We start from the raw sequence: 18,020 nt of genomic DNA, 5'->3' as shown, positions 1-18,020 counted from the left end.
CCTTCAAGGCCTTAGGACGTGGTGGTGAGCCATCCAGACTCAGGTCATCTTTATAGGACGGAAGAGCTGCCCAGACTCTTGCCCACCACAGTGCCAGGTGCGGGTCGAGGCTGGGAGAGGGCATTTGCTGCTGGGGAGGAGCTGATCTGTCCGACACCACCTCACCGAGGGGGTCCCAGGCTATCCTGAGGCAGAGGAGAATCAGCACAGCCCTGACTGCTCCCCCAGGACTGCGAGGAATTCCTCTGTGACCTTCCCTGCGGCTCCGTGTCCCTATCTGACATGGTCTGGGTGAGAGTGGGGAGGACTCAGGTCCTCCTGGAAAGTGGGGGGTGTGGTGCAGCCGGATGCTCCGTGGACCTTTCCTGCCCTCCTGCTCCCCCCACCATTTGCCTGTTTCCCCAAGGACGGTGGGCGATGAGGGCTACATTCTGATTGGGAGGGGACCCCAGTGTGCCTGTGGCCTGAGAGGGGCGAGACTGGCTGGAGGGAGGCCCGTGTGGGTCTCAGGTACCGGAGTGTCAGTAGACAAGAATGGAATTGGCAAGGCCAGAATCTGGAAGGGAAACTGATGGTTCTTGAAGTGGCCAGGCCGGCAGAAGGGACGGGACAAGGTGAGGCCATAGGAAGGTAGGATTTCTCGGTAGGACACTGGCGGGGAGGGGAGGCACATCCTGATGAGAAAGAACACAGTGTGGGGGTGAAAAGTAGGATCAAGGGTGGTAAGGGTTTCAATTTGGGTTGAGATCATAAAACTTTGTTGCTATATTCAGCAGCAGGTATGCTGTGGAAACTGAGGCCCAGCGACTGCTCAGGCAGGCACAGGGCCCGGTTTCACTGTGCCTATGACCGGACCAAGGGGCCAGGGGGCCAGAGGGCAGAGGATGAGGGGCATGTGGGCAGGCAGCAAGGTGACCCGGGACTGAGGGGAAGCCAGGATCTGGCAGAAGTCAGGACATCGCTGGCTCGTGTGCCACTTAGGGAGCCGCTGCCCCGGTTCCTGTGTCAGGCTCAGCCCTCCGTAGTTCTGGGAAGAGAGGGACCAAGATGCAGTGAGAAGCCACAGCTCGACCCACAGGCCGTGTGAGTGGCTCCGTTCACTAAGCTTCCCGGCCCCGTGCCTGCCGGGTTCCGGATCACGACCGCACCGGGAGGAGGATCTCATGTTAGCCCCATTTTGCTGATGAGGAAACAGGCTCAGAGAGAAGGAGGGGTTTGCTCTCGGTCACCGAGCTATGGGCTGGGGAGCTGGGATAAAGGCAAGGAAGCTGGCGGCTTCACCGCCTATGACTCATGGCCTCCGCTCGGAGCCAGCCATGCCTCAGAGCTCTGTGATATGCTCCCTCGTCCTCTGGTCTCTGGCAACTTCAGGGCCAGGCCCCTGACCCCTGCATTCTCCCCTACCTGGGAGTGGCTCCCGGGGAGGTTCGCAGGTGGGCTGCAGGTCCTTGCACAGCTCGAGGGCATGTGCTTGGCACCGCTGGGCGGCGGAGTCCTAGGGACCCTGGGAGGCACCCATTCTTACCAGGTTCACAATCATTTTAGAGGGACCAGGACAAGTTTCCTGAAGCCTGACTCAAAAGGGTTCAAAGTAAAGGGCCTGAGGAGCTCATTTATGCCATGATGTCAGGGGGCACGTGTCGTTCACTGGGAGCCATTGTGTGTATTGGAGATGGAGAGCAAGGGCCATGTTGGACACAAAGACGTGATTTTTTAAAGAATTGGGTTTCTCAGAGTAGTTAAGGAACTTGCCCAAGGACACACAGCATCAGGCTGAGTGAGGTGTGAACACAGAACAGTCTCTTTTCATGAGCTCAAGCTATTTCTCCGTCACTTATGACCAAACTGAAATAACAGAACCAAGGGAATATTTCAGAGACTGTGTCAGGCAATTGTTCTCCCCTTGGTTGTGTGTCAGAGTCGCCTAAAATGGGAATAAGGAGCCCAGAGGCCTCGGCTTGTCAACGTGGGGACAGTGCCTGGGGTCTGGAATTTGTACCAAATTCTTTTGAGTGACTCTGGTAATCACCAGAGGTTGAGTATTACTCATGGGAAGTAGGAAGGATCCTCAACTTTTTAGCTAATTAGCTCATTTTTCCAGGCCCCCCCCACCATTTTTTTCTCTCCGGTATAGAGCCCAGGCTAATGTAGAAGTTGTTGAGTAAAAGGGCAAATACAGAACTAAACTGGTTACAACAGAGAACTGCCTGGCCAGAGCCCCCGAGGCTGGTCACTGACGTCTGCCACCTAGATCGGGCCCCATTTCCAAAGTAGCCGCACGGAGAGGAGCCTGCCCTTCCGCCGTGTCTGCGCGTCACTCTGAGTCAGTCAGGATCCTGTTAGAAAATGAACGCACGCAAATGCATAGCTTTTCTTCCCGCCAACAATGACTCTTTTAAAAATATAATAGGAAAAAAATTCCATTCCATTCTTCATGACAACAAACACGAGACATAATAAAATCTAAAATCTTTTTCTCAAATTGGAATTTAAGGACATTCCAATTAATATCCCAAAGGAGTTTTATGATAAATAATAAGATGGCTTTGAATTTCAGCTGGTAAAATAAATAACCAAAAATAGCCAAGGAATATTTTATAAAGAGAAATAACATGGGAAGACTTTTACCATTTGTTTGTAAAACGTATTCCACAGTGACTAGTTTAAGCAGTGTGAATCAAGCCAGAATTCATACAGACATGAATGAAAAACACAAGGTTGGGACACCTGGGTGGCTTAGTTGATTAAGTGTTTGCCTTCAGCTCAGGTCATCATCCCTGGGGTCCTTGGATCGAACCCCATGTCGGGCTCCCTGCTCCTGGGGAGCCTGCTTCTCCCTCTGTCCTTCCCCTGCTCCTGCTCGCTCACTCTCTGTCTCTCTCTCTCTCTCAAATAAATAATAAATAAAACCTTTTTAAAAAAAGAAAAAGAAAAACACAACTTTGACAAAATTCATTTATAAATAAGTAGTTAATATATGATGACCATGGCATTTTAAATGCAATGGGAGAGGATTTTTGTGAAGTAAGCGACGCTGGCATTGCAATCTATAGACTATATTTTAAACGAAAGAAGCAAAATGAACACAGAAGAATATGGCGCAGAGGACACCCTCTGGGCATGCTGAAAGCAGCTCCCCCGGCGGTCACTGACAGAGACGGGCTGGCCTTGTAGTAAAACGTGGTTTCTGAAGCTGAAGGAACTGGGCTCATACCCAGGCATTCCTTTTATCAGCTAAGCCGGTGTTCCTGGATCCCGTCAATGTTAAATGCAATGGTATCGCCCGTTTCTTGGAAATCGTAAACTCCCACGAAATGCTCCCGAGCTGCCCAGCCCTCAGGCTTCACCAGAGTTTCACATGCACCAAGAACGGGTTCTTGGAATTTGCATGAGAGGCATAAACCCCAGATGTTGGATTCTGCACAAACAGCCATGGCTCGTCCCAGGGTTGCTGCCAGCTGGGGGAAGGGGACAGGGAGAGCGTGTTTGACAGAGACTTGGCTCCAGGCCCTGGGATGGCGACAGACGAGCTAACTCTCACTTTGGAGACAAAATGCACCCTTCAATTATAGCGCTTCCCCCCAGACATCGAGCTAAGCACGGAGTACAGCCAAGGCTTCCATTTTAAGACCATAATTGGCAACTTTCGTCCTAAAACCCCGTCATGTGTCTTCTGTGAAATTGCAGTGTCCCCACCATCTAAAAATATGCAGTGCCGTTTGGTCATGCTGCAGAAATGCCGCTCGAACTGACCATGAGAATAGTAACGTGAGGCGGGTCTGAAGATAATGAAGGCCCAGCGTCTGCGGGAGGGGAGCCAGGGTGCGAGGTCGGAAAGATGGGGCTCTGGATTCTGAGGACAGAGGTCCAGGACAAGTATGGGGGTTCTCCTACACTGGCTGAGGCCGTCAGCTCGCTGGCAACATTATTTGTCACCTTCCTTGGATTAAACCCTTTTTTTCTTTCTTGTCTCTTTCTTTTTTTTTTTTTTTTACATTTTTTTTTAATTTTTGAAAGATCTTATTTGTTTGTTTGTTTGCTTAAGACTTCATTTATTTATGACAAAGAGAGACAGCCAGAAAGAGGGAAAAGCACAGGAGAGCTAGAGAAGGAGACACAGGTTCCCCACTGAGCAGGGAGTCCGACAGAGGGCTCCATCCCGGGACCCTGGGATCATGATCTGAGCCAAAGGCAGATACTTAACTGGCTGAGCTACCCAGCGGCGGGCCTGCATTCATTCATTCTTTGCTTCCTTCCTTCCTTCCTTCCTTCCTCCACCCCCCCCCCCACCTCCTCCTTCTTCTTAAGAAGAAAAAGGTGTGGTTCTCGTTTCTTTTGCTACTTTATTTACCATTCTAATTTTAGTGCTCTGGGCGTCAAAGGCAGGTTTGAGATAAAAATGACAGCCTTCCCCATATAGCTAAGAGCCTGGTACTGTCCAAGATAAAGACCTTTTTCCTACCTGGGGAGAATTTTCCAGAAAGGGTGCTCAGCTATTTAGGAAGCTCGGAGGTGACAGAGGCAGCACCGACTTGGAGCCAAAGCGTCTGGTTCTGTCTCTGGCTCGGTCACAGTCAGCTCTGTGTCCTTAGAAAGCCACGTGAAACTCCCCTAGCTTCTGACCCCTCGTTTGTAAAGAAGGCTTACCGCCCAGACCCCACCACTCCTGAGGAGCTCGGAGCTCCCTCCCTGGGGATATGCCCTCCTGACAGGTTTGTCCCTGGGAACCCTGAGGCAGTGGAGTAACACCCTTAAAGCACTTAGCTGATAAGCGAAGCACTTTGTAAACTGTAAAGTGCTACATCTACACTTAAACAGTTTGCTGTGCTGTTCTGTTAGCACAAAGGAAATGCTCACAAATATTTATTATATGGATACCCTGTTGTGGCCTCCTGAAAAAAAGAAATCAAAAATAGGAAAAGTAAAGAAACACCTGGATTTTTCTCCATGAACTCTCAATGACGTGCCCACTGAAGGGATCTTGAGAGTGCTAGAATCAGGAGATTTGAGGCCGGGAGGCAGCATTTTGCCAACTTTCATGCTCTTTGTGGCCAGAAGAAAGCAACGCATCCACCTAGAGTGGAAGCTCAAGGTCCCTGTTCAGGGCCCCCTCTGTCCTCACAGGGACACTGGTGCCCTGCCGGGACTCTGTACCTGCGCCAAGACATCTGTCTGGCAGCTGTACCTGGACATCCCTCCCTGTTAGTGGACAGGTGGACAGATCATGGGAGGCAACCCCGTGGAGCCAGGAGGGCATGGGCTCTGTGCACGCAAAGACCCAGTTTCATTCCTGTTCCATCCCCCCCAACAACAGCACTCTCTGGGACAAGCTTCATTTTGTTTGTTTGTTTGTTTGTTTTTAAGATTTTTATTTATTTATTTGACAGACAGAAAGCACAAGTAGGCAGAGAGGCAGGCAGAGAGGGAGAGAGGAGGAAACAGTCTTGCCGTCGAGCAGAGAGCCCTATGTGCGGCTAGATCCCAGGACCCCAAGATCATGACCTGAGCCCAAGGCAGAGGCTTCAACCCATTGAGCTACCCAGGCGCCCCCATTTTGTTTGTTTTTAAAGAGGATGTCTTAGCAGCTGTTTTCCAGGAAACAAACTCAGTGATGGAGATTTGCATGCAGGAAATCCCAGGCGCAGGGCTGGGGCTCGTGGGAGCGGCACCTGTAAGGAAGTAAGGGGGCAGGAACACGAGCCGGGGGGGGGGGGTGTGGGGGGGAGTACAGCTTCCATGACACCACAGCCCTGCAGCAGATCCCATGCTGAGCTCTGGAGCTGGGCTTGCCCTGCAGGGTTGTCCCATCTTGAGGCAGGGGCTGGGACTTTGCATGCCCACGTGGACTAGTGTTTGGACACAGGCTGACCCTGGGAGGGGAGGCAGCTTGCCTGGACCACGGGCAGTTCCTCCAGGGGACTCTGCTGGGAGCCTCTAGACAGCAACTTCCCAACACTGGGGACATGAGAGGCCGGATTCCGAAAGGCGGCCCGGACAGCACACCGCAGCATCCGTTATGGGGGACAATGATCTTTCCTCCCTCTGAAGGCTGGAGGACAATTGATGACAAGGTGTCTGGGAAGCCCCACATGCAGCACCACACGACAACACAGATACATCTGCAATCATCACCGTCACTTAGCTTCATTCTGATGACTGCCTCGGTACACTGCGTTACCATGCTGGCCTTCCCGTGTTTCCTTCTCTCCTGTTCTGCTGTGAGCGGCTGCAGAGAAGCAGCTATGCTTTTTTTTTTTTTTTTTTTAACCTCTGTATTCTCGCACCTTTGTAACCTTTGTAACCTCGCACCTTGAGCACAGATCGTGGCTCATAAAATACTCTTAATAAATCACTGTAGAATGGGAGTATGGATCAAGGAATAGCCACAAGAAGGATGGCCTGGGGCTGCCAAAAGCCATGTGTGACTGACGTCCCCTGCTCTCTCTCCTAGTCGCTCTGGGCTCATGGCAGTCCCTGGCCCCCTCCGCAGCAGTTCTTGACCCATCCATCAGGACCTTTGATGTTGCCCACATCAGCGCTGCCACCACCAGCAACTTCTCTGATGCCAGAGACTTCTGTTTGTTGGGTAAGAGGAGTTTCCCACGGCTCGCTCACCCTCAGGCAGGCGGCTGATTGCGATGGGGTCTCACAGAGTGCTGCTCAGGCTCCTGATCTCAGAAACCCGTGGGAGACTCCCAGATGACCTGGAGTCCCAGAGAAGGAAGGGATGAACCTGGGGACAAGACCCGGTGTGGGCCTTCCTCTGCCGTCTGCTCATCCCCCTGCAGGGGCAGCCCATAGTCAAGGTTTCCTAGGGGAAAAGCCAACCAGGAAGGGAGCAGCGTTGAGCCAAGTCAGAAGACAGTTGACAGGAAGGATCTAGGGGGCTAGTCTGAGACAGAGGAGATGAGCAGAAGGGGTGACAACTGTCCTCTGATTATAGGTGGGCCATCATGGCAGGGAAGAAATATAGTTGTCCTGGCCAGGCTCTTGAGGCAAAGCTAAGACCTAAGGGTGAAACTCAAATTTCAAGAGTCTTTCTCAGGGCAATATAAAGAAGCTTTGTCTATTACAAAGCTGTTCACAAATGCCTGCTTCTTTTAGGGGTTTTCCGGTCACTAGTATTTAAACGAAAGTTAAATAATAACTTGATAGAGATGTTCTACAAAGATTTTAATCTCTACAAGAGCCTGAGATTGGATAACATTCATACTCTTCTAATTCTTTGATTCCATGAATCACCTCACCTACAAAGTTAGACAGCAATATGGACATCTAACAGAAAGGTCATATATGGATATACAGGTTGTGCATCGCACAACTTTGGAAGCTTCAAAAACACAGAAAGAGCTATAAGTCTTTTACACAGTTCACAGCTTGCCCAAGTGAATGAGTCAACATCAGCTCCACAGCAGTTCCTAGATCTGAAAATCCTGAATGCCATAATAAATTACCTAGTGCAGGACCTGGTACACATGGGGAAGGACATAATCCGTGGTGGGAAATAGTGGGTATGATGGGGAACTGGAAAGGGAGATGAAGCTGAAGAAGAAGGCAAGGGCTGGAGCATGGAGAGCCTTGTCTGGTATGACTTAATCTAAGGCTAATGAGGAGCCATGGAGTTGCTTCAAACAAAGGCATGGTAAGAGCATATTTGTGAATTAAGTAAACCATCAAAAACCTGATTTTTGTGTGGAAAATAGATTGATGGGAGACTTAGGTTTCTCCCAATGACAATTATAGTCCTAGTCCTCAGTACAGTGCCAGGGATGTATAGTAGGTACTCCAGTGAATAAATAAGTGATTGCATAGATGGATGGGTGCATGCATGGATAGATGAATGCGTGCATGGAAAGACGGATGCATTGTTGGATAGATGGATGCATGGCTGGATAGATGAGTGCATGGATATACGGATGGATAAATGGATAAATGGATGGATGGATGGATGGATGGATGGATGGTTAACTAGGTGGATGGAGACATGGATGGATGGATGCACGGGTGGATAGGTGGGTGCATGGATATACAGATGGATAAACAGATGGATGGATGGATGAATGGATGGATGGATGGATGGATGGTTAATAGGTGGATGGAGAAATGGATGGATGGATGGATGGATGGTTAACTAGGTGGATAGAGACATGGATGGATGGATGCACAGGTGGATAGATGAGTGCATGGATATACGGATGGATAAACAGATGGATGGATGGATGAATGGATGGATGGATGGATGGATGGTTAACTAGGTGGATGGAGACATGGATGGATGGATGCACAGGTGGATAGATGGGTGCATGGATGTATGGGTGGATCATGGATGGATGGATGGTTGGTTGAATAGATGGATGGAGACACGGATGGATGGATGCACGGGTAGATAGAGGGGAGGACATAATTGGTGGATGGATGCACGGATACATGATTAGATGGATAGATGGACGGATGCACGACTAGATGGGTGGGTGGACTGATGGATGAATAGACGATGCATGATGGGATTGATGCATGGCTGAGATGTCATCTCTGAAGCCCAAGCCTCACTCTCCTCTTATTCTGTAGAATGTTCCCGTCACCCGGCCTGCCTCGTCACCACTCTGCAGACCCGACCTGGTGCTGTGAGGTGTGTATTCTATCCTGACGCCCAGATCTGCACACACAGCCCGCAGGCCCAGAACTGCCGACTTCTGCTCCGTGAGGAGGCCACCCACATCTACCGGAAGCTGAGTGAGTCCCAGCCTGTGCCTTTGCAGCTCTTCCTGGGTGTAATAGCTGGGAGGGACTGTCCAAGTGCATGGTGACTTGTGGGCAATGGCTTTTGAGGTTCTCTAGAAAAAACTGGCCAAAGTTATCTTGGACCAGGTGGCATTCATTTGGGAGGAACTGAAGGAAGTTGAAAACCCCTTCTAAGCTAGAGCTTCTCTGGCCATCTTTATTCATTTATTGGAGTTATGGAAGCCATTTGGCCTTTGAATTCTTAGTAAAATAAATAAATAGACCATTTTTGGTCACCATTTTATAGTTTAGAACATCCTGTCACATGCCTTATCTCAGTTGGTCCTCACACCAATCCTATGAGGTGGCAAGATAAGGGGTTTATCCCCATCTTAGAGATCAAGGGACTGGCCCGGAGAAGCTATTTCTCTGATTTTGCCCATCTAGCGATGACAAGAATGGGCGCTTGGAGCCAGGTCTCCTATCTCTCGATACGATCTGCTCACATAAAACCACATCATCTAACAACCCTATCAGGGTCTGGAGAGGGCTGCTGCTTGTGGCTCAGTTTCATTTGAAAGCATTCAGTAGGCGTTACATGTCAGATGTTGTGTTAGGTGCTAGGGATACAGGGAAGAAACCAGCAAGGGGAGAAAACATAGAACTCTAAGAAATCCTAGAAATCCATCACTAAGTGCGGTAGGTAAGACCTGTGTAATGGGAGACAGGGGAGCTGGAGGCTGGGGCAAATCCCATCCCCCATTAAACATGCTCATGGGATGAAGTTAATGACTTTTTAAAAGAATGCCTATTTCTGTCATCTGATCTTCTAGAGCAGAGGTTGGCTAACTTTCTCTGAAAAGGGCCAGATAAATATTTTAGGCTCAAGGCATCTGTTATAACCACTCAACTCTGCCTCTTAAGCAAGAAAGCAGCCATAGAAAATATGAAGATCAGTGGGTGTGGTTGTGTTCCAATAAAACTTTATTTACAAAACCAGGCAGCAGCTGGATTTGATCCCATCCTGCCTTCGAGCCCTGGCGGTCCCCAGGCCTGTCTTGATCCAGTGGTATCCTCTTCTGGCCTCTCCTCCACCTCAGCCTTTGGACCATGAGAGTGCTTCCCAGGCCTGGGGGTGCTTGGGTTCCTATATGTTGTGGTCACGGGCCTACAGTCAGGTTGTCTACCTAGACACTCACAGCGTTCAGTCGAGTTAGCTTCCACTAGTGTATTTCACTCACAGCGTAGCTAATCTGCATGGAAATCCTGCTGCGGGGAGAGGCCTCGCTTTGGTGTTTGGGTTCCATAAAACAGATTAGGCTGTTTCTCTGTTAATTCTGTGTAACTCAAGTTCAAGGTTAAAAGCTCATCTCGAACTGAGGATGAGAGCCTGAGTGTATATACACAGACATTGTCTGCACTTTGTGCCCACATATAGCTCTGGATACTTTTCTTCACTTAAGAGTCCTGTGGTCTCAATATAGGGCTGTTCTAGAAAGAATCCATCAGTTTCTGGAAAACAGTTCAGAAGAGAGAGCTGCACATCTAACATTTTTCCCATGTTGGATCTCATTCAGTCTGGGATTCACCAGGCAGCCTCTGGAGGGAGGGCTGAATGCCACTGTCCGTGGGAAAGCAGGCTTGCATTCCCTCGAAGTTCTTTAGCTTTTGTATTTTGTGTCTTTGCTCCCTCCTTCAGAGGGTGCCACGTTCATGACATGTGGCTTTTTCCTGTGGAGCAGGGGGACAGAGTCTGAAGGTTTTGGTGTGTTAGCAGCCGCAGGCCTGACTATTGGCCCGAGGTCCTATGATTTACAGTGAAGCTGGAAAACTTGTGAGAAGGAGCTGTGGGCAGAGACCAGCCGTGACTTGTGACTGAGAGTACATTAGAATGTGCGGCTCTTTCTTTCCATGCTGGGTTTACACTAGCCTCAGGGTTTTTGCAACAGAGAGAATTGCATCACTATTTCCAACCTTCCCTCCCTCCCTCTCTCTCTCTCCTTCCTTCCTTCCTTCCTTCCTTTCCTTTTCCTTCCTTCCTTCCTTTCCTTTGCTTTCTTGCTCGTTCGTTCTTTCCTTCTCTTTCTTTCCTTCTTTCTTTCTCTCTTTCTCTTTCTCTCTTTTTCTTTCTCTTTCTCTTTCTCTCTTTCCTCTCTACTGTTCCCTCCCTCCAATCCCTTCCCTCACTCCCGCATGGAGCCCCTGCCCCTGGCAGGCACTGGGCTCAGAGCACCACAGGCTCCATGCGCTTATCCCCAACATCCTGGTGTCCTAGAGGCTGCTGTCATTCTGGTTCCACAGGGGGAAATTGAGCATCAGAAGAACTAGGAAGTTTCCCTGTAATAGCTGGTGCATATGACCTGAAACACAGGTCTGCTTCCTGCTTGGACTCTCCATTCCTCAGTTCCTCCCCCCCATGCTCCCCGGTGGCCCGGGAGTCACACAGGGAGTCACACACCGCCCCAGGGGTGCTCAGGCTTCACACTGCTGAGAGCCCAGGCCAGATGGTTCTGTGCTGTGGGGGGCGCCCTGTTTACTGCAGGGGTGCTTAGCAGCATCCCGGACCTTAACTCACTAGATGTCAGAACCCAGCATCTCCCAAAGACCTTGGTGACGAACAAACGGTCCCTGGAAGTTATCACATGTCCCCTGGGATGAAATCACCTCCAGCTGAGCCACCGTCTGGCACCCAGCTTGAGGAATGGGTAGATGTCTGCCTGTCTGTCTGCCTCCTCTCCCGTACCGCTCCTTTGTCCTCACAGATGGAGGAGGGTGTAGACAGAGCTGCAGAGAAGCGGGGAAGTTCATGGCCAACAGCAGAGCCCAGCAAACCAAACACACTTGCGGGAAAGAATAAGCAATTCCCCATTCTCTCCCACCCTCTCTCACACACACAGGCAGAGGGGGTGGGGAGGAGCCCGAAAGAGAGAGAGACCATCTCTGCACCAGCATCCAGTCCTCCCTTTGTGCCAGGCCCTGAGCCCGCTGGGGAATCAGAGGCCGGCCTGTTCCAAGTCCCTGAAAACGGTATTTGGCACGGAGTCAGGGTCCCAACAAAAGTTGATTGACTCAATCACTGAAGGGAGAAACGGTGGAAGAGGAGATAAGAACCAGCCCAGAGAGAGGCTGCGGGGCGTGCGGTGATTAGCATTGCAAGGGGAAGGCTTGGGGGGCGGAGCTGGGAGTGCAGGCTGGCAGGTGGCACTAGCTTTCCCCTGGCAGGCTGGATGGAATATGGGAGCCTGGAGGTGGGGAGGAGGCATTGCGGGCAGGGGGCCGGAACAGGGCCCTGGAGAGGGGCCCTGAGCTGGCCCTTGACCCGTGTGAACAGCCCTGGTCTAGCCTGGTCGCTGTCGGGGTCCAGAAACCCTTTGAATCCTACACCTTGGAATCCTGGCAGCTCCCCACCCCTGGCCCCTACCTCTGTTTTCTGATCAGCGAAATGCAAATAAGGGCCCAGGATTCCTCCTCTGCAATTCTGAATTCCCAACCTCCTAAAAGGTAGAAAAAAAAATTGGGGGGGGGGGAGTTTGCTGCAAACTTATTTGGTGGCAACATTTGACCTCAAATGACTGAAGATATCGTATTCTTTATGTATCCCTGTTAGTATGTGGGTTTGTACCGGGTCACTGATGTGTTCGAGGGTGATGCCCGACTCCAGACCGCTTTGGGGGATTGGCTGAGCCTCGCACTTCCTGTGTCTCTCTGTTCTTTTAAAAATCCCAATACTTCTAAATGTCCACCCACTTCTGGCCCCCACATGCTGAGTTAGGGGTTTGGGGCCTGGGTTTAGGCTCTGCCTGGCCTCTGGGTTGGAAGAATCAGCGAGGCAACACATGTAGAGAAGGGACCCTTGCCATGCTCTGCAGATGTTCAGTGCCTGGTAAACATCAGCTGTATTTGCTATTAATTTTTTTTTTTTTTTTCACATTGAAAACTAACCTGGCTAGACTCTGGCTTCTGGGGTTGAACAAACTACCAGCATTTTTTTAAGTGTGAAAAGCAGTGTTTTTGTTTGACTAAAGCACCCATGGTCATCTCTTTCCCCGCTATCCCTCGCCCCACAGACACCCCTCTGCTGGGTTTTGGGACACCGGCACCTTCTGTGACCATCGCCTCCCACGGCCAGCTGCTGGGCAGGTCACGGGCCATCCAGGTGGGCAACTCGTGGAAGCAAGTGGACCAGTTCCTGGGAGTTCCGTATGCTGCCCCGCCCCTGGCAGAGAGCCGCTTCCAGGCACCAGAGCCCTTGAACTGGACAGGGTCCTGGGATGCCACCCAGCCACGGTGAGGATCTCATGGAATGCAGCTCGGTGAATGCCCAGGGAACTCCCTTCCTGCTTGAATGCATCAGACTGAGACTTGGGGGCACAGCAGTGCTTGAGGGGTGTATGGGAACATTCAGCATACTAATCAAGGGGCATTAAGGGCTCTTACAGATAAACCCTCCAAATACCATTCTCTTGCTCCTGCAAAGTGCATTTGGTGATGGGGGTGGGGTGGCGTGTTCTGCTCTCTGCACTGATGCAGGGACCCAGGCTGCTGAGGCTCTGCCCTCCTCAGCGTGAAGGCATTGAGGGCTTGAACTTGGGCGGTGGCGGAAAAGTGTGGAAAGCCATGGTAGTAAGTCTCCACCATGGAGACACAAAAGGAATAAGCGTGCACTAATCAGAGGGCTTCCCCATGTCAGGGTGGACCCACATGACGGGGGAGGCTTTGGCTGGAGAGTAGGTGGAGAGCTTGCCTTCTCAGGGTCCACCGCAGACGAGGCTGGGGGACACGGGAAATCACCTCTTGGGCCGGTCCCATCGGGCTGCTGGTGGCCATGTCCCGGATGCGGTCTCGGCTCTCATGCTCGGGGACGCTCGGCCTGGCACGCTCGGGCCCCGTCCTGATGCAGAAAACAGCTCAGACTCCACATCCAGTGACAGGTCTGCACACGTGCGGCAAGGAAGGGCCTAGGTCCCGAGCAATACCCACATTCCCTGTCCCTATCTCGGGCATCCTTTCTCTGAGCTGGCAGCTTGTCCCTGGAGGGTTCCTCCATGGGCCTCGGTAGAGAGAGAGGTGGGCATCCTGCCGTTTCTTCCCTGTGCTTGCCACTCCCTTTCCCCATTTCCCGAAGCTGCCTAATCCTGCAGAGCTGGTCGGCCATGGCCATTGGGCCTTTGTAAGGGCTGGGGGTGGCAGGCGAGAGGGGAAGACGAGGCATGTATCTTTGGTTGTTCACCTGGAAGTCATACCGTCTGCCTCCCCAGGGCCAGCTGCTGGCAGCCAGGAACCCAAGCGCCCGCGGCTACCAGAGTCAGCGAAGACTGCCTGTATCTTAACATGTTTGTCCCTCAGAACGTGGTGAGTTCCGAAACCCTTGACTGTCTACCCTGAAAACTGCCCTGTTAGACTCCGCCCTGTCCCTGGAGCTGCCGGGATCATTCACCCCCTCCAGGCTCTGTGCTCCCAGCGCTGTCCTCGCCGGTTCTTGGCTTCCTGAAAGTCTGTGTGGCCAAGAGGAAGCAGAGGGTCCTTCTGGAACCACAGGGCTTCACCTGACCCTCCCCGCATCCTCAGGCCACCCCCATGGCAAATGAGGCACGACTGTCCTGGTTCAGTTCTCCGAGAAATCTTTATGAGGGCCTGTGTCGGGGGGCACCGCTCTGGGGCGGGGGGGGGTGAGACAGAGAAGTGACAAACAGAGCGGCTGCCCTCAGGAGTTACACTGTGCTGGGCAGGGCAGAAACCAATACGCAAATGATTATTGAACAACCGTGGTGTGGATGAGACTCTGAGGAGAAATAGGGGAAGGGACAAAGTGACGGGAGGTGTCGGGTGGTGGTCAGGGGCGCCACCTGACCGGGGTGAGCGGAGGGAGGTGTGAGCCAGGCAGTGGGTGTGGGTCAGCGATGCGGGGTCTCTGAGAGGCGGAGAGACCACAGCTGGGGAGGATGGAGCCTGACTGGGGCTCGTCTGCCGGTGAGGAGACAAACCAACCGCTGTCCTTGAGAGACCCTAGGAGTGACCCCTGGGGGTGCTTCCGCTTGGACTCCTGTTTGGGGGGCAGTTCCGGAGGGTGAGGTTTGGAACTGTGACCCGGACAGGGTGATGCCCCGATTTAGAGCCTGGACCGGCCTAAGTAGCGGCCATGAGCCTGAAGCTCCACGTTTGAGTTTCCTGTTTGGGGGAAAGGGTCTGAGGGCATGAAAGCAAAAATGGATGAGTTTTAGAAAACATCAGTTTCTGGGGATGCCACCCCAGTGTGGAGAGATACGATGATACCCCGGACCGTGCCACAACTTCGTGGTCCCCTGGCCCACTAGCCACGAGAGGCCGCCTCCCTTTGGATGTTTGACCTCAGCAAGCTGGTCTGAGTGAGCTTTGTCATGAGGCTCCCCACAGGTGAAAGTTCTCGTAGACGGTGCTACTGTGAGCAGAGAACCCAGAGCAAGGGAGACAGTGGGTCCCCTCTGCCCAGCTCTGGTCTCCCCATACCTGCGATGCTAGATTGAGGTCTGGCTCCCAACTAAGGTGCCGCTGACCCCTGCCTCACTGGTGTAGAGAAGCTAATTGTGTTCCATGTGCTCCGGGTACTGGTTCTGAAAGGGGGAGAGAAGGAGCCTCTGGCTCATACAGCTCTTGCAGGAATTAAGTAAAACACTGTATGGAGACTGATGAGACACTAGGTGGCTGATGGGGACATTGGAGATAACTGAGTGGGACAGAGACCACATGTAAAGGGATGAGGGTCACTCCACCTGCAAGTGACGGCAGACCTGCAGCCCACTGCCTGGAGCTATGCAGTCTTCCAACACCCCAGGCCTGGCCCCGACTTTATTCTGGAAGACTGTCTGGGTCCTCCGCGGTGAGTCCTTTCAGTTTGGCCACCCTGCCTGAAACCTGTCCTGGCGATAGAGAGCTACTCATCACTCACCTAAGGGACGTGGTGTCACAGATGGGGGGCCCAGGAGAGTGTGCTGGGAGGGGGGCTGAGCCTGGAATTCTGGGTCGGCCCCTTCCCTTCTGTACGTGCTTTAAAAAGTCATTTCACAACCGTGAGCCTCGGTATTCACACCTGTAGAATGGAAGTGCTTGTAGCCCTTAGAGCATCTGCCTACGGGGTGGACCTGGGATGTGGCAAGACTGTCTAGCTCCAGGGGATGGGCTCCCGGTCGGCAGGGGCTGTCCTTTCTGCCACCTGCTCGCTTTCCAATGTGAGCAAACTATCTACTTTTCATGACCCTCGGCTTCCTTCTCTGTGACATCAGGCTTACTAGCATGCGAGGGCTGCTCTGATAGGGCTCCACAGACCAGGTGGCAAAACAACAGAAAGATTATTTTTTCACCATTCTGAAGGCTGGAGGTCTAAGATCCAGGGGTCGGCGGGACTGGTTCCTTCTGAGGTCACTCTTCGTGGCCCATGGATGGTTGTCTCATCCTCCCTCTGTCTCTACGTGGTATCCCTTCTGTGTGTGTCTCCATCCAAACTCCCCCTTCTTCTGAGGATACAGTCATATTGGGTTAGGGTCCACTAGCTTAGCACCTCGTATAGGACGCTCTCCCAAATTCAGTCGCACTCTGAGTTCATAGAGTCAGGAATCTAGCTGTGAACTTGAGGGGGACACAGTTCAGCCTGTAACATAGGACTAAGTGTGCCCACGTGGCGGAGTTGACAGGAAGAGTTGTGGGTAGGCTTGGAATCTGGCACCTTCTTGGGAAAGGTGCCCTCACTGAGCTCTGGTGGGTGAGAATGGGTCAACCTGTAGCCTCACATCTCTCCACTCCCCACAGGCCCCCAATGCCTCCGTGCTGGTCTTCTTCCACAACACCGTGGAGGGGAGGGGGACTGAAGGACAGCTGGCCCTCGACGGCTCCTTCCTGGCTGCTATTGGCAACCTCATCGTTGTCACGGCTGGCTACCGAGTGGGTGTCTTCGGCTTTCTAAGTTCTGGTAAGTCGCTGGCGTGGTTGGGGATTGCCGACCCCCTGAGCCGAGGGCCACTCTACGTGTGGTCAACCCCTTCTTCCCAAAGCCCCATCCCTTCAGGGCCCCTTGGCCCTCCTCCCGCTGAGCCGAGCACTCAGTAGACTGTCCCACACGCCCATGAGACCTTCCAGCGATGCTGACACCCATACCGGAGAGTAATTGTTGCCATTGGTTGATCTTACTATGTGCCGGAGCTGTTCCGACTACATTATGTGTTGTATCTTGTGGTGGTGCTGGTGGTGGTGGAGTATGTGTGTGTGTGCGGGTGTGTTTTGAGGCCCCAGAAGGTTAGACACTTGCTAGCACCAACAGGAAAGATCAGAGCCAGCTTTCACCACCAGGGCTGATTGGCCCTAGGGAACCATAGTATGGATTATAGTGCTGGGCCCACAGGAGCACCATGTGACTCCACGTAAGGGCTGCCTCAGTGATGTTTGCTCTTTAATGCCAGCCTCGCTTGGGAACATCAGCCTGTACCCCATCCAGTCGCAGAACTGTTGGTCTCCTTGCTTCCATCCACCTTCCTCACTAGCACCCAGGGCAGAATTGAGGCCTGGACAGCTCCACTGTCCGTCTTTTCCTCCATGTCCAGCCCCTCCCAGTGGTGGGACACTTGTCACACAGCCACGGCTGGGGGTAGACACGCAGGTCTGGGAATCTGAAGAACCAATGGCCACCTCTGCCATTCAATATCTGTGTGACCTGGGCTAAAACCCTTCATTTCTGAGTCTCAGCTTTCTCCTCTGTAAAATGGGTACAATCTTACCCAACATCCACAGTTACATGAGGCTGTAGGGAGGCTGTACATGAGAAAGGAATTTAGATGCTATAGTGGGAACCTCCAGATAGGCACTAAACTTCATCTCTCTTCTCGAAGGATCTCATTTAAGACCCAAACGCCTTACGTGCTAAGTCAGGATGGGCAGGTGGAAGGTAGCATGGTGAGAATAATGGACTCATCTAGAGTGTGGGTGAATGGGTAGAAATTCCAGAGTGCTGGGGAATGAGGGCTTGGTGCACATGTAGCATGAGCCATTGAGTGCCAGGAAGAAGATTCTAGGCCTGCAGGACAACCATGAAGCAGGAACCAACTTCAGGCAAAATACGACCAGATGCCAATGAGGGAAATGTGGATGGTGCACACATTTCAGATTTTCCTTCAGAAGGACCAGGGTCAGCTGCCAGAGCAACAAAAACTCTGCCTGGGTTTCCTTTCCTTTTTGTGAACATGGGACTGATGATGATTTGAGAAGTCTGTAGCTTCCATCTCTGAAGAGGCCGGTGAAATTCAGACATCATGCTCTTGAACGTGGTCAGGTGG

General features: G+C 52.1%; 1 protein-coding gene across 1 annotated transcript in view; it reads left to right on the top strand.

The window, feature by feature from the left end:
• The window catches only part of TG (thyroglobulin), a 244,302-nt gene that overhangs the window by 123,206 nt on the left and 103,076 nt on the right, over positions 1-18,020 (top strand). The window contains exons 36-40 of the mRNA XM_044244917.1: positions 6,452-6,586; positions 8,569-8,733; positions 12,789-13,008; positions 13,980-14,073; positions 16,504-16,663. Coding sequence (XP_044100852.1) covers positions 6,452-6,586; positions 8,569-8,733; positions 12,789-13,008; positions 13,980-14,073; positions 16,504-16,663 — 774 coding nt within the window. The remainder of the gene's footprint in view (positions 1-6,451; positions 6,587-8,568; positions 8,734-12,788; positions 13,009-13,979; positions 14,074-16,503; positions 16,664-18,020) is intronic.

The sequence above is a fragment of the Neovison vison genome, chromosome 4 (assembly GCF_020171115.1).
Source record: "Neovison vison isolate M4711 chromosome 4, ASM_NN_V1, whole genome shotgun sequence".
Taxonomy (NCBI): domain Eukaryota; kingdom Metazoa; phylum Chordata; class Mammalia; order Carnivora; family Mustelidae; genus Neogale; species Neogale vison.
The sequence above is the reverse complement of the archived record's forward strand: the minus strand, read 5'-3'. Positions and strand labels throughout refer to the sequence as shown.